Raw genomic sequence first — 25,114 nt, forward strand, 5'->3', positions numbered from 1 at the left:
GAGAAAACAAAAATATATCATTTTCTGGAAAAATTACATTGAATAATCTGGTAGAATGTTTTGCAAATATTACTAGCTGCTTATATCTTGGAAACAGACCTAAGCACAGCAATGCTTTTAATAATAGACACAAAACTCCCTTATGCCTTATCTTCATGCAGGGATTAAACCATGTATGATGAAAGCAGGCCAGCATGATATTTCCACTGTCCCCTCCCAGACCTATACTGAAGCTATTTCATTATCACTTGCTCTTAAAGCATAATCATAGGCCCTAAGTCTACGCACCTCTGAGAAGTCTTGCCTATAAATACATGACGCTTTGAAAGGATGTGAGGATCGAAGCAAAAAGATAGATTACTTATAAGTATGTGTGTAAGCAAAGTAAAGAATTCTCTAGCATTTTCTGTTGCTCCTCCACTGAAGCAAATGACCAATGGAATTTTGATGATACAGGTAGCTGGGTTCCTTTCTGTAGACAGACATCTGGTTGTGTTGGATCAAGTAACTAGCAAGTTAATGAGGTGTCATGGCCAGTGCTGTGGTCTGGGAGATACATAAAAGTTCCTCGGTTGAAACTGGCTCCCAGATGTGAAAAAGTTTCTGTTTGTCTATTATATATGTGTCTCTTTACTATTCAGTTGGAAATTCCACAGTTTTTTTTCAAATTGTTGGCAAAAACTTGTCATTAGTCTGCACATCTTCTAAACATCAGACCTATTGCTTTGAACAACTTTTTGCCTTTTCTGGATGAGGAAAACAGCTATCAGGAAATGATTTACATATCTGCCTGACATATGCTGATTAAGAGTAAGCAAGAGATTTAGTCAGCCTTTTAAACTTCATGTGAAAGAAGACAAATAAATATGCCTTCTTTCACAAGTAAATTGTGCATATTAGGTAATGAATATAAATTTAACCTATGAATTTCAAAAATATATAAATTTTAAAATGTATTTAAAATATGTGGTCATGTCTTAGTGGTTCAAAATATTGTTTAAGTGATTAGGCAAATAACATAAATGTATTAGAGACTTTTTCACCATAAAACATAGAGTAGGATTTTTCTCCAAGCCATTATTACCTATTGGTCACTAGAAGTGATCTCCTTTATAGGCTGGATATTGTTCCAACGATTTTCAACTTGTTATTTGATATTTGCCTTAATTTCAAAGAACTACAAATAATTAATTTAATAGTAAACAGTGCTTTCTCCTTTAAACAAGTGGTTATGTCTGAGATCAATCAAAACTTATCCTTACATAGACATTTATGTAAGCACACAAATTTGTGGAGAAGAAAATATTACACACTATTTTTAACAAAGATGGTTTTGTCAGATTTTATCTTCTGAGCTTTTTGGATGCAGTCAATCTGCCATGAAGTGGAATCTCCTTACAGAATGATTTTAGGATAAAAAAATCAAATAGAAATTAGTACACATTCCTGATATTTTATTCTTTCTAAAAATGATCAATTCAAGATCAATATGCCTTACTCCTTTGGAATATGTTCTTAAGCCCTGCAAAATACTTTACCCTTCAATTGTGAAAATGTGACTTTTGAGGGTCAGTGTTTCATCCAGTGGCACAAGAGCTTGCCTAGAAAGTACAAGGTCATGAGTTGAATCCCTGAAACCAAAAAGTGTCATTTGCTATTTCGTGAACCTTCACAGGAACAACATCTATTCTAGAGTCAAAATTGAAAACACAGAGAATAACTAATCATGGTGCCTGATCATAACTAGGATAATGTTGTGGAAAAGTTGACAAAAGTTCAGAGTTGACTTAAGTTCAACCTTTCTTCACAATGAAGTAATTATTATTTGTGCATAAACTGTAATTGCATCATATGAAACTCCCTAAATTCATGATTCTCTCTCTTTCTCACTGATGTAAGGTAGATTAAATTTAATCTAGGAAAGTTTCAGATGACACTGATAAATACGTTAATATCTATAGATGACTTCCTCAGACCTCTGAGCTACATTGGAAAGATTTACTATAACTCTTAATCATTGATTTGTACTGAGAGATAGGCAGAAATTTAAGCTGGTATTACATCAGGGATTAATATCATATTGTTTAGTTGAGAAGACCAGAAGACAGCCAGGGATATAAACAGTTCCCACTCGAGGCTGAGCAACAGTTATCCAAGACATTGATTTGTCTAACAGCTGCATAGATCATCGAAATAGGAGACATTTTCATTTATTCATGCTTGAAGGTCTGAAAAGGTCAAGCACAAAAAATCAGGCCCTTCAATTATTTTAAATTGTCAGTTATTCAGCAATAATATTACATTAAATAAAAAATTAAAACTGCTCTTCATTGTTAGATTTTTGTAGAGACATTGGAAAAAATTATACCCATAGATACATCCTAAAAAATAATATACATAGAAATAGATCTAACAAAATAAAAGACCTCTTCTTGAAACATATTGCTTTCTAAAAGATTGAAGAGGATATCAAAAATGGGTTGATATCTGTTATTCTTGTGGAAGAAGAATGAATACTATAAAAATGTTCATGCTTCCAGAGCAATTATAGAGATTTAATGCAATGCATAGAAAAATTATGGTAGCATATCTCACAAAATTAGAGAAAAATATTCTAAAATTTATTTGGAATCAGAAGAGACCTAGAATACCAGAAATATTTCTGAGAACAAAGCAAGGCAAGGACATCACAATCTCTGACTTGAAAAGGGACTGCAAAGCTACTGTGATTAAAACAAAACACTTTGCTATTGGCATAGCAGAAGAAAGTCACCCAAGAATCAGTGGAACAAATTAGAATATGTAGAAATACTTTCAAGCACAATCAGTCAACTTATCTTTGAAAATGGAACCATAGACTTTCCCTAGAAGAATGATATCCCAATAAATGGTTTTGGAAAATCTGGCTCCCACATACTGTAAATTAAACCCAAACCTATGTTTTCCACCATGCACTAAATTATAATTGAAGTAGATCAAATATATAAATAGTAAAAGCAAAATCCTAAATGTACAGGCAGACAGAAAAAGAAGCCTTGATGACCCTGGTATAGGTTGGCTTTATGAACAAAATATCAGTTGCACAGAAATCATCACAAAGCATCCACAATTGTGACCTTTCACTAAAAAGTTTTTGCACTATAAGAGAAGCAAAATCATAAGGTGAAGAGAAAACACAACGTGTGGGAACTATCATTTTCAGCATTTTATCAGAGAAGGAACAAATATCTAGACTATATAAAGAAATAAAATAAAAATCAAACCTCCTAAATTTAAAGATCAATCAATAAACAGGTATAAAAAATTAATTAGACATTTGTCAAATGAAAAATTTGAAATACCAATTAAATATATGAAAAAATTGTTTAGCATCTCTGGTCACTGGAGAGACATGAATAAAAGAATGCTAGCTTTCCATGTCAATCCAAAGAAATACATGCTATCAAGAAATTAACCAAGAGCAAAATCTGGGGATCTCTGTAGAAAAATCAAGCCTTCTACACTGTTGGTGTGAGGGTAGAGTGTTGTAATCAGTGTCAAAATCACTGTGGATATTCCTCAGAAAATCAAAATTATAGACTACAATTTTTCCTCAGGGGGACAAGGGCCTGAATTGCAAGGGTAAAGTTGTGAGTTCAAAGCCTGATACCAAAAAAAAAAAAAAAAAAAAAAAAAAAAGAAAATTAAAACTAGTCTTCATTTTTGACTCATTGAATATCCTACTTGATATTTTGCTGAAATAACAAATTGCATCAGACCACAGCAATATATTCACAATATATTCAGCAATATATTCAGTATGTATGTTTACAGTGCCTAAATCTGGAACACATAAATCTTGAAGGCAGCTTAAATTTCCACCAATACATCAGAAATAAATGACATATGGTAATTTTATGCATTGGGGTATTATTCAGACATTAAGAAGAGTAAACTTAATATAATTGTTTATTACCTTAACACAATGTACTTAAGTGAAATAAATCAGAAACACATGTATAAATATTTCCTTGTCGGTCTTGTGTGAGAAAGTGAAAGTTTATTGAATGTATATTGTCTGTCTGGTTTGAGAAATTGAAAGTAATAGGGCCCAATTCTTATAAATGACATTGTGAAATAGGAAGAAAAATTTCAAATTGAAAGTGCAAAGAAAGAAAAGTAATATAAGGACTGAAATAGAAAAAATAGAAAAAAGATGTTGTAAATAAGGAGAGGAAGTGTAATTTATGAGAGTTTACTGGAAAAGAAGAAAAAAAGACTAAAGGCAAATCATGTAAGGAACAAAGTCCCTATAATGAGTGTGATCATTTTTATATCTAGAATATAATAATCTTCATAGATTAAAAAACATTATAATTAATAAAATCTTAAACCAAATATTACCATACTTGACAAATTATAAACCACTATCAATACTGTGAATTTAATTTCTAACTGTATTTATTAAATCTACTTATAAAACAAAGCTTAAGAGTCATTGAATTACACATATTCTTGGATAATTTCCAGAGTAGCAAACAATACTGTTCAACAAATATAACCTAGTGTTCTCGATAGTTCCATTTGGGTGAGATTTTTGATCCCGTGCTAGGGCACAAAAATCACTGTCCTCACACCAAAGCAGTTACAGAAGATGGACTATGTAGCCTTTTCAGAATTTAATGAGAAGAAACATTTGATAGGTGAGATATAATGGAAGAAATAAAATATGTAAAAACAGACAAGTAAAAATTATTCTTTTGAAAATAAAAATTATACTTTCAAAACACGAACCCGTTTTAATGTTTTTTTTTCTACTCACAGAGCAGAATAAACAGGGAAAATTCCAATTTACATAGACGATTGTTTAGCCTTCCATTTCTTGGCAGCAAATGTACTTTTCATGTGTAAAGAGATCACTGCTTACATATGAAATAGGATTTCTTCATTGAATCCTTCATTATCATACTATACATGGGCAAGTCCACTCACCTACCCAAATGAAAAAGAATGTAAGTGATCAAATTTCAGATTCCCATAACCTAAAATACATAATGTTCCCCAGTTTCAAACTACAGTGCAGCTCACACTCTTGATGGTCCACCATCAACTCTTCAATATGTAAACAAAAAAAAATTACTCTGATTAACACTTTCTGTACCTTCTATATACATGTTCCCAAAATTCTCCTTCTGTGAAAGGACTCAGTGAACCTCCATTCATCCAGGTGTATGGCATGTGAAGTTCTTCTAAGACCAAGTTCAGCAACAAGACAATTGGAGATGAAACTGAACACCCTTGAAGAAGAGAGTGTAAATGAGGGGCAATGGCAGAGTCAATATAATCACAGTATATTTTACGTAATATATATCAATGGAAAGTTGGCAAAAGATCACACATTCATCTCAATAGATGCACAAAAATAATTTCACAAAATATACACATTTATGATAATTTTCTTACAAATTGGAACAGATGGTTTTTAATCTTAATCTGATAATACAGCTGTGACAGCAACAGCAAACATCAGTGTAAGTGTCCCAAAACTGAAAACTCTCATTCGGAATTCTGAAATGTGTATGAGTTCAGTGCACTCTTATCAGATGATGAAGTACAAATGGAAAATTAATATATGGAGAACAGTTCAATATATTTGTCTTTTGAGAGATGCAAATTAAAACAACTCTGAGATTCCATCCCATTACAGAAAAAGGGAAATAAGAAAACAAGCAATAGAAATTGCTAAGAAGAATTTGCTAAAGAAACACTTCTTCACTGTTTATAGAAGTGTAAACAGATACACACCTCTGGAAATCAATGCAGACATTCCTAAAAAATCTAGTATTACAGGGCTCATGTGTTATAACTGTTCTCCAACTTAATATCTTCTCAAAATAATTTAATACAGTTTACCAGAGTGATGTATGTGTATCCATATTTAAAGGAAAACATTTTGTAATGCTAAAATCTTTGGAACATCCCAAATGACCATCAACAGATGATATAAAGAAGACATGATGTTTTATAAATTGATGAGATACTCATTCATTAATGATACACTTCAAACATTAGTAGGTAAAATGATACACTTTCACAATCTCCTTCAGTGACATAAATTTTTAAAACTTGTGTAAATATTGCATGATCTTATTGGTGTGAAGATTTGAAAGTGTAAATAGAAAGCAAATGTAAAATCGATATAATGAATTAGTAAGCAGTTGTTTAAAATCAAAGGAGAATTAGTGAAGAGGAGTGTAAAAGGAAAGAAGGAGAAGAATGAAAAAGAAAAAAAATCATTGAAAATAAGGAGGAAAGGAGGGGTTGTAGAGAGCAAAACAGAATGACAAAAAGAAGAACCACAATATATAATGTACAGGTACAATCTACCTCTGATGAATGTGAATATTAAGTATATCTCAATTATAAAAATAAATAATAAATAATAATAATAATGTAACTCCCATAAAAATCAATGTATATTATACACAAGTTGCAGTACACCAAAATGTAATCCACTAGTCTGTGCAATTTACATGAATTTATAAAATCATTTTCAGATTATATATATTTGGAAAGATTTATTAACTATAGTACTGTTTTCATTCAGCTATCTATCTAGCAAAGATTAAAAACTCCAGTTGATTTTGTTTAAAAGAAACAGGCCAGTGGAAAAAAATCTTTCTCCATTACAATGAGATGAACACACACACACACACACACACACACACACACACACATACATGTCCAGATTAACTAAAACCAATTCTTTCTTGCCAAAATTCCAGTTTGAATGCAGGGCTATAAATAAAATATTTGGAAGATTAATGTCAACAGATTGCTATCTAAGTTTCCATCAGATTTTCAGTTCTATGGTCTTTGATCTCTCATCCTGGGTCAGGTCAAGACACAGGTTTTATTTCCACCCTGAGACAAGCTGACCTCAGGAAGACCTTCCTTGGTCCAGGAGTTGATATTGCCATGCTCCATCATCCACTATGTCCTACATTATTGTGTTTCAATTTCATACTTATTTTTGCCTATGATTGAGATGCTGCTACAGAACACATTCAATGTATCTCTGAATTTTGGTATTATGTCCACTGAATCATGTTCTACCTCTGTCAGCATTAATGTTTGTGAAACAAGGTTAAAAGCACTCCATGGCACAGATTATGTCAGAGATGGAAACAGCCTCCTTGTTCTCTAGAAACCCAGTCATGTGTATTATGCATGTCCAATTTGCAGATGTTCTGGAAACTTGAAATTTAATTGCTACCTTATAAATGATTCTTTCTGTATTCAAATCATGAACTTCACACTTTGCTTCCAAAACATTCAGTATATGAAGTGTAACCATCACTGTCTGAGTCAAAAGAAGAATGATGATGGAAGAAAAAATACCTTTCTATATAGAAACATCAGATGAGCCTGTACACTACACATGCACCAATGAAATCACTATAAAGAGGGTCAAGACAGGAACCTGAAGGAGAATTTGCTAAATTGGTGCCACTTTCCATGAAAATGAAATTGCAGCAGCAACAGGACAGGGTACTGGGGTCTCAACTGCCAGTCAAGCCTCATGGCACACATCTGAAGGGATCAGGTTGAAGCCAATATACAGGTTGAGTCACAGATTTCACATATTTTAAGGAGAATCCAACTTCATCAGATAACCTCTAGTCTGTCTCCATCTCAGAGCACCTTATCCCACACTTGCCTTTCTAGCCTCTAGGTTGTTTCCTTGAGTATTTGATTCCTGCTCTCTAAGGAAATCATCCAGCAATCAGGCTCAAATTCTAGTGTCTTTTGTCAACATGTGACCATGGGTCCAAAACATGGTAGCAAAAATATAAAGGAAGACTCCCCATAATGTATTGCCCTCATCTCCCCGTGCCTCTTTCTAGTTGACAATGCACACAGCCATCCTGCATTACCCAATAGCTGGTGATGAAAGACCAAATATTTGAGACTAAAGGGACAGGGAAAGTGATCCAAAATCTATACTGATGAGCAGGGGCCATTCCTGGATTAATATTGGCTACTGCAATGCTCGACAAGGGCATTAGTACACTTAAGATGAGGTTTCTCTTGTCTTTACAGAGCAGATATTGACTAACTGTATTTTTGCAAGTATACTTCTACATTCAGTAAGTAAGATGGGAACTATAATCCAATGATTTCATATTATGTAGTCTGGAAATGATTCCTAAACCGGGGTGGGGGGAGAGTGAGAACAGGCCAGATATATTCAGAGTGTGAGATGAGGCCAATCATTTTACTGTCTTGTGAGAAATCAAGTCCTATTTTAACTTTTCAGGGCAGATATTGGAATCCAGGACATTTATACAGACCTATCTCTTCAGCAATATTTTTCATTTGCAGACAGGTTTTCACTGTGTTTCCAAGTTACCAAGCCTTGGTTTAAATTGCAAAGTTGAAATCCTCTTGCCTCAGGTTCCCAGATTGCTTAAATCAAATGAAATCCCCAACTTTCTTATATCTCAACCATTTGATTTAAAAAAATGATAAAACATCAATATTAGACATAGGAACTACATTGTAGTAATTCATCAACAGTATTCTACATCAAGATCAAGTGTGCAGAAATGCCAACTGCCTCAATGTATATTAAAGTACTGGAGAGTAATATATTTCACACATGAAAAATTACACAGATAACATTTTATATATATTTTACAGTTTTGGAATATATTGAAAAATGTATACAAGTAAACAATTAAATGGTACTAAATACAGAAATTGGCATAATAACCACAGTATAATCAGAATTTTCTGAATGTGTTCTCTTTCTCTTCATATCTCATCCTTCTTGCACTTAACTTTCTTATCAGGTTGTGACATCAAGTGATGGCTCTCAAATGAAGGAAATTACATAATTGATGACTCTAAGTAACATGAGTTTTATTTATTGTACTGAGAATGAAACATGACTTAGACTTTCCCAACATTTATTTCTGAGTTTTATTTTAATATCATAAGATGCTGCTGAAATGCCACTGTGGAACATGTGCCTAAATGGATACTATGAGAGTTTAGCAGTGCTATGCCCCAAAGACTGTACAGAGAACAGCAAAAGGGGTGTATTATCATCCTGCATGAATTTATTGCTAGAAAACTAATGCTACAACCTGGGCATGGAAGTATATGCTTGTAATCTGAGGACTTGTAAGGCTAATGCAGGAGGATTGCTGGAAGTTCAAGATCAGCCTGGACTACAAAGGAGTCCAAGGTTAGCCTGGACTACAAACTGAGCTCATGACTAGCCTGGACTACAAAATGAGCCCAAGATCAGCCTGAATTTCATAGCAAGACCATTACAGACAAAACAACACTAATGGTACAGTTTTCATGCATTGAATTCATGCACTTGTAGTTGTTGACTTATTTATTGCACACTGGTGATTCTTTCTGGTGTCATGATATAATATCAATTCCATCACTCACTAGTACTATTCTGGCAATCATATTCCATGCATTTTCCTTTGAAATCTAGGAACTTATGTGAAATCATGATTCACTTGCATATTCAGGCTGTTTATAAATGACTGCCTTATTCTTAGAGGGATAGTATTTATATTTGTAGAAAAGTACATGATGTGTAATAGGGAGTAGGAGCATACTTCTTTCAAAATAGAGAGGATCAAGAAAGAGTAAAAACATAAATTTTGTATGTTAATGCAACAATAATGAACTCACACCTAGTATACACACTGACGCCTTCCAAAGATGAACAGTTACATTGTGTACTAGAAACAGGCACTAATGCAATTATACATATTTTAAATTTTCTTTTGCTTTTGTAATTATCTTATCATAAGCATACACACATAGTTGCATATCATGAGCTTTTGTGAAGGACACTGCTAATGTGTTTGTGAAGATCCTCCTATAAGAAATAATTGATACACCCACATCCAAGTGCAAGAGAGTGGAAAAAATAGGTGTTATCTATGAAGATGTCAGTGGATCAAAAATGTGGGGAAAATTTTTAAAATCCTTGAATTATCTTTAAACATTGTTATATTTTTAATAGTAAGACTACAAATAGGACAGCTAGTTATGTGTGATACTGAAGCATAAAATGAATGTGCTTTGGAATATCTCCATCTTCAAGTATGATTGCTTGAAATTCGATGAATATATATTCACATCAAAAGTTTATGGTATTTCTACAGGTCTTGACTACATGAGTAATTTCAAAAGTATTTTCAAAATAGTCACTTATATATGTACAATTTTTTTTCATAGTTCTGACTTTCATGTATTTGACCATACCCAGAAATACTAAGTGCTTTCTTACACAGCATACATAGACATGATATTGGAGGTTAGCATCTCTGTTAATGTAAACTTTTTCTCAATACATTTTTTTCACAGTTATAACCCAGTGTGTGGGAAATTTAGCATTTATAAAATGAAAAATTTGCAAGAAGTACTTCTTACATTGACTACTTACATGAAATGTTTCCCTGTGTGCATTATTTCATTATTTGATGGCATTATTTTGCACTGACTGCTTTTCTACATTGTTGGAATGCATAGGGTTACTTCCTTATATGAACTCTTTCAAGTCATTATACTCACTGGTAGTGGACAAGTTTTCTGCATTGCTTACATGCATACACATTATCCCCCTTGTGGGTTCTTAAATGTGTTCAACAGGTACAAAACAAACTGAATGTTCTCCCAAGTTGCTAGCCTACATAGGTTTTTTTCCAATTGTGAATTCTTTGATGCATTTACAGGCTATGGGTTTGATTGACAGATTTCCCACATTGCTTACATACATAAGTTTTGTCTTTGTGTGGAATCTTCTATGTCTACAAAATGTGGATTATCAGCAGATCTTTTAAAATATGACTTATGTAAGTTTTCCCCAAAGTGTGAATTATTTTATGGACAAGATTATAATACTGACTGAAACATTTTTCACATTATACACCTACATAGGCTTTCTCCCTACTGTGAGTTCTATCATGATTTTATAAAACGTTTGTGTACTCAACATGTTTCTAAATGTTTTGCACGATAAAATTTCTCCCTAATTTAAGTTTATTCTTGTTTCTGACAGTGACTGAGTCTGCCTTACCATTTTTGATGCTATATCTTAGCCTTAGGATGGCTACATGGATATAGGCCATAAATAAAAGCATAATATTGAATATGAATGTGTATACACTTCTTGGTAAACAGAGTGGGGAGCCCCAAACAGAGGGAGATGAATTCTCTTGTCCCAAGAAGAAATTAAGGTGACTTGCCAACCATCAAAGATCCCACCATGACTGGCTGACACTTTGACTTGCCAGGGTCCCACTGCACCTTGCCAAGAGGTCTGGCCATGACTTGCTGAGAGTCCTACTGTGACTTAGTGAGACATCCTGCTGTGACTTGCTCAGGCCCTGCAAGTGACCTCCTGGGGTCCTGCCACAACTGGCCCATCTCGAACCGCAACTTGCCGAGGCGTCAGTGGTCCCACCACTTCGACTCACTGAAGACACAGTTACATTGAGTTCAGGTGCCAGTGAGCCCAGTGGAGAGCTGAGTTGGCATAGAGCTTACGTTGACCTGTGATGAGTGACAGGAGTGGAGCCATTCCATAAGTAGGGGGGCCCCAGTTGATGACATTCTGGGATCAGGCAGAACTGGCAAGTACAAGGTGCAGCAGTGATTTCAGTCAATTGTTCCCTTCCTGAACGGAGAGAACTAGGCCTGGGTCACATGACCTGGCTGAGACCCAATAGGTTATCTGAGGTCAAGACATTGCAGTGGTGGCACACACTAACCAGACTTGCCCAGTGGGGCCTCGGAGGTTTAGCTGGTCTGGAGAGAGGTGATGCAAAGTAATACAGTAGTGCAGCCCACAGCAGCTTGACTGATTTGGAGGGGAGGGGCCCGCATACACTGTCCCTGTCTGCAACTCACTAACACACAGCAGTTTGAAGGATCATCAGGCCAGTGCACTTCAGAAGAATTGTAACCAAGAAAGAAAGAAACTGGGGCCTCCTGGAAGAAATAAATAAGATGGGAAAGAGGAAACAACAACAAAAAGTCCCCAAACCCCAACCCTGAAAACATTGACCCAGGACAGGTAAATACAAAGAAGAATGAGAACAGCAAACATACAGTATCAGACACGGTGACAGTGGACATAGAGATATATTTGGGACCTTATAGATGAGTTCAAAAGTGAGATATTCAGTCAAATAAAGCAAGATATAAGATGATTAATAAAAGAGATACTAAGCACCTCTCAAGCAGACACAGATGGAAGAAGGGAGGAACTCAAACACAGGAGAGAACCCTTTGGTGAAGAATATAAAAATAAATATAGAATACAGAAACAGATTCAAAGATCACCAGGAAGTGAAAAACTATGGAAAGATGGCAAGTCAGCTTGAATGAAACTAAGGATAAGATTATCCAAACTGGAGGACAATTTTGCATTGTGGGAGTAAGAAAGGGAAAACTTTTTAAAAATAACAAGGAAACAAGCAGTAACAATACAAAGGCTAGTAAGATGACAAAAGGATCTATAACTTGAGTATAAAGAATGTAAATGAGAAGCTGGGATACAAACACAGGAACTACAAAGATTATGCACAGAAATAATTAAGGAAAACTTCCTAAACATCGGAAAAGAAAATGATATTCTGATATAAGAGGCATACAGAATTCTGGACACCTACAATCAAAACAGAGCTACACCCAGGCATACAATAATCAAGATACCAGAAATTCAATATAAGAACAGAATATTAAAAGCTGTTAGGGACAAGAAACAGATAACCTACCGAGGAAGACTTATCAGAATAACGACAAACTTCTCAACACAAACTGTCAAGTCAAGAAGTTCCTAGATCAAAATATTCCAAGCCCTGAAAGAAAATAACCTCCATCCCAGATTGATATACCCTACTAAACTGTCTCTAAAAATTAATGGAGAAACAAGACGCTTCCAGGACAAAGAGGAACTTGGGAAATTTGCAACCACCAATCCAAGTCTACAGAAAATACTCCAGGGCATTCTAGAGAGAGAGAAAAAAAGTACTAGCATTGCAGGAACAGTGGCAGAGAGGCCTCAGTGAATAGAGCAGAAAAAAGAAGGAAGAAGATAAGCAGACAACTGATGGCAAAAAGGAGCATAACAGAAATGAGGCAGAGAAGATTTTATTCAAAACTGATATGATTGATAGTATCAAGTCTGAGAGTATAGGCAACTACACTGAAGATGACACGACTGTACAATACATATTCTGGTTTGATAACTGCCAGTTTTTGAAGTTCTATGCTATGTACAATGTTCTGCTTTCATTAATATTGTTACATACTGACATATTCAATTATACTATGTCTGATGATATACCCAGTTCTATTGGAGATAGCAAGACACAACACAGGAACTATGGTAGAATGATTTGTACAATGGTCTTATATGTTTATTTCATTTCATGTATTTATGTTTTGTTTTGCCTTGATTTGTTTTGTTTCTCCCTCTAACATAGAAAGGATAGAAATACATGTTAAGACTCATGCACATGTAGAATACATAAACAGTTTATGAGAACTGATCATATGACACATGGTGAAATGAACAGATCCTTTGAAGAAAAAGAGACACTAAAATACCCATTGTTGATCCTGGAGTGTCATAATGTGAAACACAGCAATAGTATTATTCTTTGTTCAAGGTGATATTAGCCTGCTTTTGTTTATTCAATCTCAACACAATTGAAGTGTTGGATAACTGCATGTATGTTTAAGGGTACAAGATTGATAACCATATTTCTAAGTTTTTGTTGGATAGTTGAACAGAACTTGTTGCAATCTCACTGTTTGAATCCCCACTTTATATGCTCCACTTCAGTATCTTGAATAACTATTTATAAGAGGATAATCTGTAATCATCAACTAGTTATTTCTTATGGTTTATTTTTTTGAAATTATGTATAATTTCTACTCGTTTTCTGTTTTGCTTAATCTTTCTTTAAATTAAGAGTTTTAAAAAGACACTACAGTACCCAGGGCTGATCATGGAGTGTCATGATATGAAATTGAGCAATATTATTATTCTTTGTTCAGAATGATTTTAACCTGCTTTAGCTTGTTTAATCTAAACATAAATGAAGATATGGATAACTGCATGTATGTTTAAGTGTATAGGATTGACAACCATGTTACTAAGGTTTTTTTGGATAGTTGAACTGAACTATTTGCGGAATCATTGTTGGAATTTCCACTTTACATATTCTGTCTTTGTATCTTGAAAAACTATTTGTAAAATGACATTATGTAAACATCAAAAAGTGATTTCATACTTTTCTCTCTGAAAGTATATATTACTTCTATTGATTTTTGGTTTTTTTAGTTTTTTTAAAATAAAATTTTAAAAAATTAAAAAAAAGACTACAAACAAATGGATCCAATATTTCTGTGTAATTTATAAAAAAGAAACGAAAATATTTCAGGATAATTCTGTTTCAAGTTGTCTTCAAAAATGTATGAACATATATTGACAGCAATAATTTTATATTTTGCCAGGTCTCCTCTACATGAGTGATTTTGAAATTATTTTCAAAATAGTCACTTACATATGTATGATTTCACATAACTAGGTTTACTGTCACACTTTTGTCAATAACCATGAATACTGAATGCTTTCCCACATTGCATATATAAACTCGGGAAACAACATAACATCAGTCACAAGGTTAGCAGCTGTCAGCTGAACTTTACCAAATATTTCTTACATGCAGTTACGCTGCAATATGAGGGGAATCTTATGTTTGCAAAAGGGAAACACTGCAGGAAATCTTTGCTACACTGCCTACATACACAGGATATCTTCCTTGTGTGAAAAATTTCTCTATTGATGTGCTACATATTTGTGTGCTACATATTGTCCACCATTGTTCAAATGCATAGAATTACTACATGGAGGGAGTTCTTAAATGTAGTGGCAATCTCTATGGTGTGTAAAGATTTCCTATATTCCTTATGTTCATAGGGTTTTTCCCCAGTGTGGGATCTTTGATGTCATAAAGTGAGAATGTATCAACAACTCCATTTACTTATTTCTCATGTAGATAAGGATGTTTAATAGAGTGAATACTTTTCTACACAAAAAAGCTACTACTATAGCTAAAATACATCAAAAATTGCTTACATCAATGGAAAGAGTTTATTTTCAGCACTTCTGCAAACTGAGTTTTGGCATATTGGTTGTACCATAGAGGTTCTACCCAGTGTGAGTTCTTTCATGAATAATAAGGTGACTGCTTTGTTAGAAAGATTTCACACATTGTTTACATACAAAGCGTTTCTCCCCAGTGTGAGTTCTATCATGCACTTTACAAGAAGAGACTGTACTAAATGCTTTTCCACATTTGTTGCATACATAAGGTTTCTACCCAATGTGAATTCTTTCATGTCTAGTAAGGTGAAATTTTTGACAGAAAGATTTCCCACATTACTTACATACAAAGAGTTTCTCCCCAGTGTGAGTTCTATCATGTCTTTTACATTTTGATGCAGTCTGGAATGCTTTCCCACATTTGTTGCATACATAGGGTTTCTCCCCTGTGTGAATTCTTTCATGGTTAATAAGCCTGTTCTTTTGGACAAAAGACTTCCCACATTGCTTACATACAAAGGGTTTCTCTCCAGTGTGAATTCTATCATGCACTTTACAATCAGAGGCTTTACTAAATGCTTTCCCACATTGCTTACATACAAAGGGTTTCTCTCCAGTGTGAATTCTATCATGCACTTTACAATCAGAGGCTTTACTAAATGCTTTCCCACATTGCTTACATACAAAGGGTTTCTCTCCAGTGTGAATTCTATCATGCACTTTACAATCAGAGGCTTTACTAAATGCTTTCCCACATTGCTTACATACAAAGGGTTTCTCTCCAGTGTGAATTCTATCATGCACTTTACAATCAGAGGCTTTACTAAATGCTTTCCCACATTGCTTACATACAAAGGGTTTCTCTCCAGTGTGAATTCTATCATGCACTTTACAATCAGAGGCTTTACTAAATGCTTTCCCACATTGCTTACACACAAAGGGTTTCTCTCCAGTGTGAATTCTATCATGCACTTTACAATCAGAGGCTTTACTAAATGCTTTCCCACATTGCTTACATACAAAGGGTTTCTCTCCAGTGTGAATGCTATCATGCACTTTACAAGAAGAGGCTTTACTAAATGCTTTCCCGCATTTGTTGCGTACATAGGGTTTCTCACCTGTGTGAACTCTTTCATGATTAATAAGGTTACCCTTTCGATTGAAAGATTTCCCACATTGCTTACATACAAAGGGTTTCTCTCCAGTGTGAATTCTATCATGCAATTTACAAGCAGAGGCTGTACGAAATGCTTTCCCACATTGCTTGCATACAAATGGTTTCTCCCCAGTGTGAATTCTTTCATGTCTAATAAAGCTACTTTTTTCAGTGAAAGATTTCCCACATTGCTTACATACAAAGGGTTTCTCCCCAGTGTGAATTCTATCATGCACTTTACAAGCAGAGGCTGTAGTAAATGCTTTCCCACATTGCTTACATACAAAGGGTTTCTCCCCAGTATGAATTCTTTCATGTATAATAAGATGGTTCTTTCGGGTGAAACATTTCCCACATTGGTTACACGCAAAGAGTTTTTCCTCAGTGTGAGTTCTGTCATGTATTTTACAATTATATGCTCTGATGAAAGCTTTCCCACATTTGTTGCATACATAGTGTTTTTCCCCTGTGTGAATTCTTTCATGCATAATGAGGTTACAATTTTGGCTGAAAGATTTCTCACATTGCTTACCTACAAAGGGTTTCTCCTGAGTGTGAGTTCTATCACGTACTTTAGAAGCAGAGGCTGTACTAAATGCTTTCCCACATTTGTTGCATACAAAAGTATTCTCCCCAGTGTGAATGTTTTTATTTCTTTGACAGCTACTGTTTACTGAATGCTTTCCCACATTTCTTGCATTCATATTGTTGCTTCCCAGTGTGAAGTTTATGTTTTTTAAAGAAATTGCTGTGAGATAATGCTTCTGCACATTTCTCAGTTATATGATGTTTTTCTCTACCATGTTTTCTAACATGTTTTTCAATATTGGATGAAGAAATAGAACTATTCTCATAGTGTTTTTTTTTATACGAGTTTCCCAAACTGTGGTATGTCTTGTGGATTTGAACACTGTTAGGTGTTGTTTGGGCTTTCAAACTTTTTTTTACCTATAGAGATTTCCTGCCCAGCATGATTTTGTTCACTAAGATCAGATCTGTCCTCCTCATACTGCCCATATTGACAGGGACCCTGTGCAGTCTTCCTCACTTCATGCTTCTGAAAAGGTTGGAGATCACTGTAAATCTCTACATATTGACTACATTTATATTGATGCTCTTGAATTCTCAAATAACTTTCTTTATCACATCTGTAAAGAAATAGAAAGAATGATATCTATCACATGTAAAAGGCTCACCATTAGCAATAATTTTATGATGACAAATTTAGTTTGATTCCTGCTAAGTAATTCTAATGGTTAACTGACTCACTGCCCTGCAGGACTTCTTTCAAAGTACTATTCATTCTAAAATGGATGGAACTCTTTTGGCAATTTGAATTTTTACTCTTTTTTTTTCTTGGTGCCAGGGATTGAACTCACAACTGCATGCTTGCTTATGCCCCTGAGATAAAACCCCTGCTCCATTTTGGCAATTTTAAATTGTTATGTGATTCTAATACTTAATATCATTTTAAAAGACTGGTACAAATGAATACCAAACATTGATCATTTTTTTTAGTTTTTCATGTCTTCATTCTCCCCTTTGTCTATTTCACCTGATCGTCTTTCTCATCTACAAACTTAAGGATTTCTGTCATATATTATCTCTCTTTATTTTCACTCCTCAAATATGTTTTTAATTTCTCATTAAAGAAAAAACCTGAGTTGCGGCTAGGGATTTAGCTCAGCTTCATAAGCACCTGCCTGGCAAGCATGAGGTTATGAGCTCAATCCACTGTACCAAAAAGACAGACAGAGAGAGAGAGAGAGAGAGAGAGAGAGAGAGAGAGAGAGAGAGAGAGAGAGAAATTCTGGGATATTTCATTTTTATTTCTGATTCACTTCACTTAAGGTCCAACACTTTTTGTTTCCTGGTAAATGATATCATGATTCCCTGTATAGTGTACTTTTTTCAACATGGAGTTAAACACAAGTCATAGAGTGAACTATATTTGCTGATCTATTATTTGTTTTGTGGGGAGAGACTTTTACTGACCCTCAACTTGCCCAAGCTCAACTTCAACTGCTGATTCAGCCTCCCCAGCTGCTAGGATTGCAGGAATGCACCACCATGGTGAGCTGACTCCACATTTTGTTTACCTTTGCATCCAGTGATAGGCATCACGGCTCTTCTCATTGCTTAGCTACTGTTGAGTTGGTTTATGTATTAGATATTGTAAATGCCCTTTCATGTGATTTAAGAAACAACACAATCATGGATCACTAACATTTGATGATTTTAATGTATTTGACAATATACTGAGAGAAGCATTACACATAATGATGCAGTACAACCCACTCAAAATCATGAGGTAGAGGCAGGAGGATCGCTGTGAGTTTCAGGCCATTATGGGCTTCACAGTAAGTTCAAAGTCAACCTGAACTACAGTATAAAATCATGGCTCATAAGATTAAAAATAAGGATACAATTGTGGAGATACATGTGAAACAATATGAAACATATTGTTTTAATTTTCAGACCGCAGAATATTTATTATCACATTTTTATTTTATGCATCCATCAACAATGTATGAAGAATTTTAAACTTGAAGAACTCAGCATTCTATGGGATATTTTCAAAGTACTTATTATAACACAAGTTATTTTCATTTTGAATACTGATCCTATGTGAAAATAATTCTCGATCATGAAAGTCTCAGTATTCACATGTATAAATAAATTATATTTTGAAGATGAGTTTCTATAAACTTTCACAATTTGTTCATTTCCTACATATCAGAATACAATATTTAAAATTACTCCTATATATTTCTATGATGTTGATCATGAAGGCAATTTTTAAACTGAACCATTAGTGTTATTTACTTCATAGTATTAGAATTTCCTCTGATTCTTACAATGAAATATGTTTCTATGGATTCCCAGATAACACAAAATAAAATCAAGTGTATCTCCTGATATATTTCAGAGGTTAAATAAAGTATAACATGATCTCATTTCTTAAAGTTCCTTTGTTGTAATATTTATGCTCACACACTGACAATTAAGTAATATTCCCTTTCTCTAATGTGTTTCAGTTACCTTAGATTTCTTGAGCAATTTTTGTCCTCTTCCTTAATTTGCTGATTATTCCATATTCTTCCTGTAATATGGACATAGAAATAAAATCACTCACTATAACTGTACATTAAAACATCACTGATTTGATTTATACTCAGTATAATCAGACTTGAGATATACAAACAAATATCAAGTATATTAAACTGCATCACTGAGCAATAATTAATGCTGTTTGTATAAGTAAATAATCATGTCATCCTTACCTGTGGCAGTAATATTCATATATGTTTCCCACATCACTCCTCTGTAGAGCTTCTTTTTAGATAGAGTCAGCAAATCCCACTCTTCTGGGGTGAAGTTCACAGCTACATCCTCAAAGGTCACTGTCTCCTAAATAATGACAAGGGTCCTGAAGTTCTGGCACACACAACCTGATATATCTCAGTTCCTCTCATAAATAGTCTAACTGAAATTCATTTTTTCAACTATTAACTGCATATCATGGTCATCAAACCTCAAATACATTCAAATATAGTCACCCAGTAACACTGACACTGGACTATAACACATTGCCAAAGCAATCACAGAACTGTAGCACGGTTTGTCCTTGAGGGCCACCAATAATGTAATTTTTCACTTACTTTAAAGCAGACCTCAAAGAGTGAGCATACAAAGCACCATTCACAAAATACTTGTTTATTCATAACACTGAGTTACTCTTTCTTTATCAACAGCATTATTGTATTGAGTCTAGATTTATAGATGAATATTTAGTGGAATATGAAAGGAGATTTATGAATTATTAAAATTTAATGACATAAAAGTTTTATTTGACCATTTTATAGACAAGGAAATTAGGGAAAATGCAGCTATAAGTCTATAGCTGAGGGTTACTAACTTATCTCCTTGTACTTATATAGTAGAAATTCCACTGGGGTGCAAAGGAAGATAAGGTGGAAAAACATATTTGAAATGCAGTAAAAATTGAGGCATAGCAAATTAACTGGTCACTAAATGCAGAAGGAAGATTTCAGTCCAATGGAGTAGTATATGCCTGTTCTCTCACTTGAAATGGTGATGTAAGAGGATTACCACAAATTTCACACTTGCCATGGATACAGTGCCAAGCTTGGGCTATGTAACAAGGACAGTTCAGACTACAAAATGAGGTCATTCATCAAACTCCCATACCAAATGAAAATTAAAAGTAATTTACAGTCATTGACAAATCACATCTTTGTATCAGGGATATATCTCCATGGTACAAACACTTTTCTGACATTTGCAAAGGCCTGAGTACAATTTCCAGTACCAAAAAGAGAATACAAGCACGTTTGATTATTTCAACTACTGTAGAAGTAAGTTAGAGAAAAAAAAAGCCTACAAACATTCAATATTTTTGCGCAAGTAAACATTTTGCATAATAAACAGGAAAACATTTGACATCCAACATTCATACAAGTGGAAAAAGGGATCTCAGAAAAGGAAGAAAACCTTCAATTCATCCACATGGAAATAGAATATTATGTCACAATTCAGCTGGCATTGTGCTTCTAAGCAAGAAAGTACAATATGTTACTTGACATTCAGAAAGAAACAGGTATGTCCCTAGAAATCTGGCCTGCACTCTATCCTTGCCTATGTGCATTGGTGAACTATTGAAATGGGAAACAGAAACATGAATTACAGTGAATTTATACTGAAAAACATTCAGTTAGTGCAAAACTCTCCTCTGAAGAAAATCACGCAGCCATGAAAATTAGAAGAAATTGAAATCCATGAAGATTGGAATTAAACAAGAAAACATTTCTTGGGAACACAATACAAAGATTTTACATAGAGTTAAGATCAATGAGCACAAATCTAAAAATAAACAAAACTTATGTGATCCAGGAGAAATAATGAATAGAAAAGAAAATCTAAATCACATTTGTGAAAATAACCAAACAATATTGAAGTGTGGAAGACAAAATAATTAGATTTATTCTTAAGTTTCACAAACTCCTTTACTATGGAGTTTATGAAAATCTACACACAAGCGACTTCTTTCTAACATCTACAAAATATTTTGTTTTGAATGTTTTCTCACAGAAAGACATAGCAAACTGTCCTCACAGCAAGCCAAGAAGTATTCACACATGTAACCCAGGTTCAGTGCAGCAATATAGAATGTAACATAGTCAGTGGAGTGGAAGTCATGCAAAGCAGGCTCTTACACAATACTGGAATAAAATTATAATTGAAAAGCAGAAAAATTATGAATGCTCTTAAATGAGAGATTAAATCACAAATTTTAAATAACATGTTTCAACAAAAAGCTTAAATAATTAAGGATTTCACACTCCATGACAATGAATGTACATTTAGAATTATTTCAGTTCCTCAAAATTGATGCCTCAAAACATATTAAAAACAGTGAATGCAGGTACTGGAAAAGAACAAAGAATTCAATTGTAGAACATTAGAGAACATAATGCAGAGGGAGGCTCAACAGAGCAGCTGTGAGCTGAATGTATGGCATCACTCAGCATGGCAGTCTTTGGGAAGTCTGAGACTAGGGCCAGCAGAGCACATAACAGGTCCATCCCTGAGCATCTGGAAGCTAAGTTTCCAGAGAGAGCTAGAGAAAATTGCTACAATATAAAAATATTAATCACTCCACAAGAAATATGATATTTCATTGCTCTATATTTGTGCAGATTCCAAAGAACAATAGAGAAGAATCTCTTAGAAGTATTAGAGGCATTACTGAGTAATTAATGTAACTAAATACATAAATATCTGAGGAAAGATATCCTACATTGATGTCAGTGGACACAGAAAATACACAAGATGAAAAAATTAGCAAAGAATAAGTTGGAATGCATACAAATATATTCACTTTCAAATAGTGGTCTATATGGTGAAAAAATTAAAGTTGCAATAAAAATTAATAGAAATTTCAAAATAATTTACCACAAACAATATCTCTGGATTGAAATAGATATTTGCCACGTAAATATAAAATTGGTGTCAACAATGTATTGAAATTACGAGCATTGTACCACGTGCTATTCACACTGACATAATTTAAAAAAAAATATGAACACTACATATGGAACATATAAAGAGCACAATGTGCATCATTTAGTGTGTCCTTTTCAACCATGTCCAGTCATTGATACCTCACTATCAATGAGGTATAATAATCACATGAGCAATGGTGCTTCTTTTTCTGCACATAGAGAAAAAAATTCTTGTACAAGATCAGGGACATACGTCAGCAGCACAGTGCTTATTTGGCAATGTGGAATCATGAGTTTGATTCCCAGTTTTAAAAAATTGAATGTACATGTGAATGCCCTACTTCACAGATCAATTTTTATTTCTAACAGGCAACCCCTTTGCAAGTTGTCCTTTACAGCATTATTTCACTTTCTGCTTTTTAAATTCCTACCATAACATCCAATTTTTATCATTATAAGGTATAGAACCTAATGTATTCAACAGTTTACTCATTTATTGCATGACCCTAGATGTAAGACAGTAGTTTACACATGCCTGGAAGGGTCTTAGTAATTATTTTCATCATAGTCATAGTAATATGTCTGTTAAAATTTATTGATTAAACTTTTAAAAAAATTCTCATGTGATTTTTAAACATCCTAGAAGGACTGGGAATTGTGAGTGTGTGTCCACTGATTCTGGAATTCTACATCATTATAATGAAACACAATGTAGAGGATACTATCTCTCTACTTGAGACCACATATTATTTTAATTATCACAGTTAGATGTCCTTGGCAATTCCTATGACTGGGTTAAAATATCCAGCAGTGTCACTACAATGGATTCAAGACTTATTAAAACTAAACCTGAATGGAGAGAAGAAGAAAGGCTGCATGCAGTGTCCCACCCTCAATTTGGCCTTGTGAGAAGACAAGGATTCAGCATGGTATATTTTCTGTAATAGACTTTTCCATCTCATGGAATGAAAGTTAATCTCTTGTGGCTTACTAATTTTTCTAAAGTAATGTACCCAACTTTGCATGCCTGATGCCTAGACTTCTACTGTCACATTCTGAGTGTTGAACACTGAGGTTATTAGGAAAGACATGTCTGGGTGTGGCCTCATGTTACAAGGAAACATGACCCACAAGATTACATCTGGTGGATGGCCCCTGCCTGTCATACTCTGTCTCTGCTGAAGAATCTCCACTCAAATGTTGAAGATTTGATTCTGAGAGCATGAACAACCTGAGGCCAATATCATAAGGCAATGCCAAATACCTGTGCCCATGAAGAGAAAAGTAACAGACTTGTTTTCCCCTTATTATTCCAGCCAGGTCAAATTGGTTGTTGTCAAGCATATAGAAAGTGAGTCATTTGCCATGTGCTATAAATCAGTAATCCACAAAGAACTGCAGAGCATTAAAAATGGACTGGGATATTCATACTTATCATGAGACACACCACAGTAATCATTACAAAATATTAATCTTTATTTTGCTAAGAATTCCCTTCACAGATATTCTATATACATAGTAATTATTTTCAGATTCTCTTAAATTTTTTCAGAACATAAAGAAACATTTTACCAGTAAAGGCCTATAACCACCAGAATCCCTTCCTCAGAAGGAAAAGATTCACAAAATTATCTGTACATTAGACACAATCATTCCAATATTCTGCAGCTTGCCATACTCAATGAGTACTACATCATGCTCATGGATTTAAAGCAGTAATTCATATCATGAAAAACCAAATATGCCCAAATCTTATTTTAAGTGGAAAAAATTAATCACAAAATAGACAATGTGCTTGCCTATTTTTCCTGGGCATTGTCATCTCCCCCATTCTACTTGAGTGAAGGCCCCAGGAGCTGAATCTATTGATTTTCATGCTCTAGTCACCTTATTGAATGATTTCTGTGTGCTCACACAAATATGCATATAGTCCATACTCTAATAAAGTCTTAGATACCTTAGAAACTCCCCTCCATTTAAAGAGATGAACCTCCTGAAAATATGAATCCTTCTGATGATAAACCACATCACTCAGTTGAAATTATAAACCTGAACCTGTGTTACAGAGATGACATTAAAATATACATTACAAAAACACTTGTAATGTCTAATTATAAACTTAATGCTAACCTCTCAGCTCAGTTTAAGCTAATTTAAAATTTCCATTTCATCCTCTTGTCTTGGGGGTATAGGTCAAGCAGTATGACTGTATGGCCATGTCAGTACAACAATAAGTAAAAAAATCCAGGGAAACACAGACACAAGATAACCAGAGTAGTGCTGACATTTCCAAACAGAATTGCACTGCTCTCCTGATAGAGCTGCTCAAGAGAAATAAGTGAATACAGCTATCCAAACTGGAAACAACTGGGTAAGTCAGGCTCCTGTTCTACAGGGGACAATAAGAAGACTGGAAGGAATGACACAAAAGAGATATTTGAGTTTCCTAAGTAAAATGACTTGATCAAACTAAAACTAACTGACAACAAAATGAATTGAATATGCACAAAAAACAAACCTGTTATTGCAAGTGCTATCATTAAGCATTAGTTTTTTTAAACCTACTGAATACTGATTTGATCTGTATTTCAGATATAACAAAGAAATTCATAATACAATGCTAAATATCACATGTACCTCACTGAATGAAGGACACTGTGATTCATTGGTTGTTCATGCATGGTGTCCTTTTTCAGAGACCCGAGACTCATCTCTGTATTCTCCAACATGAGCCTATAAACTTTGCATTGTGCCATGTATCACTAGCACAAACTATGTGTCAACTTAAAAATTCAATAT

At 34.3% G+C, this 25,114-nt stretch overlaps 1 protein-coding gene across 1 annotated transcript in view; it reads right to left on the bottom strand.

Moving 5' to 3' along the window:
• LOC134477103 (zinc finger protein 345-like) overlaps positions 1–25,114 on the bottom strand; it is a 58,834-nt gene that overhangs the window by 25,612 nt on the left and 8,108 nt on the right. Inside the window, exons 3-4 of the mRNA XM_063254073.1 lie at positions 15,482–16,682; positions 15,314–15,406 (exon numbers count right to left, since the gene is read on the bottom strand). Of these exons, the coding sequence (XP_063110143.1) occupies positions 15,314–15,406; positions 15,482–16,682 (1,294 nt within the window). The remainder of the gene's footprint in view (positions 1–15,313; positions 15,407–15,481; positions 16,683–25,114) is intronic.

Source organism: Cavia porcellus, unplaced genomic scaffold (assembly GCF_034190915.1).
Source record: "Cavia porcellus strain 051 isolate PalLab524CR breed Dunkin Hartley unplaced genomic scaffold, mCavPor4.1 scaffold_7, whole genome shotgun sequence".
NCBI lineage: Eukaryota > Metazoa > Chordata > Mammalia > Rodentia > Caviidae > Cavia > Cavia porcellus.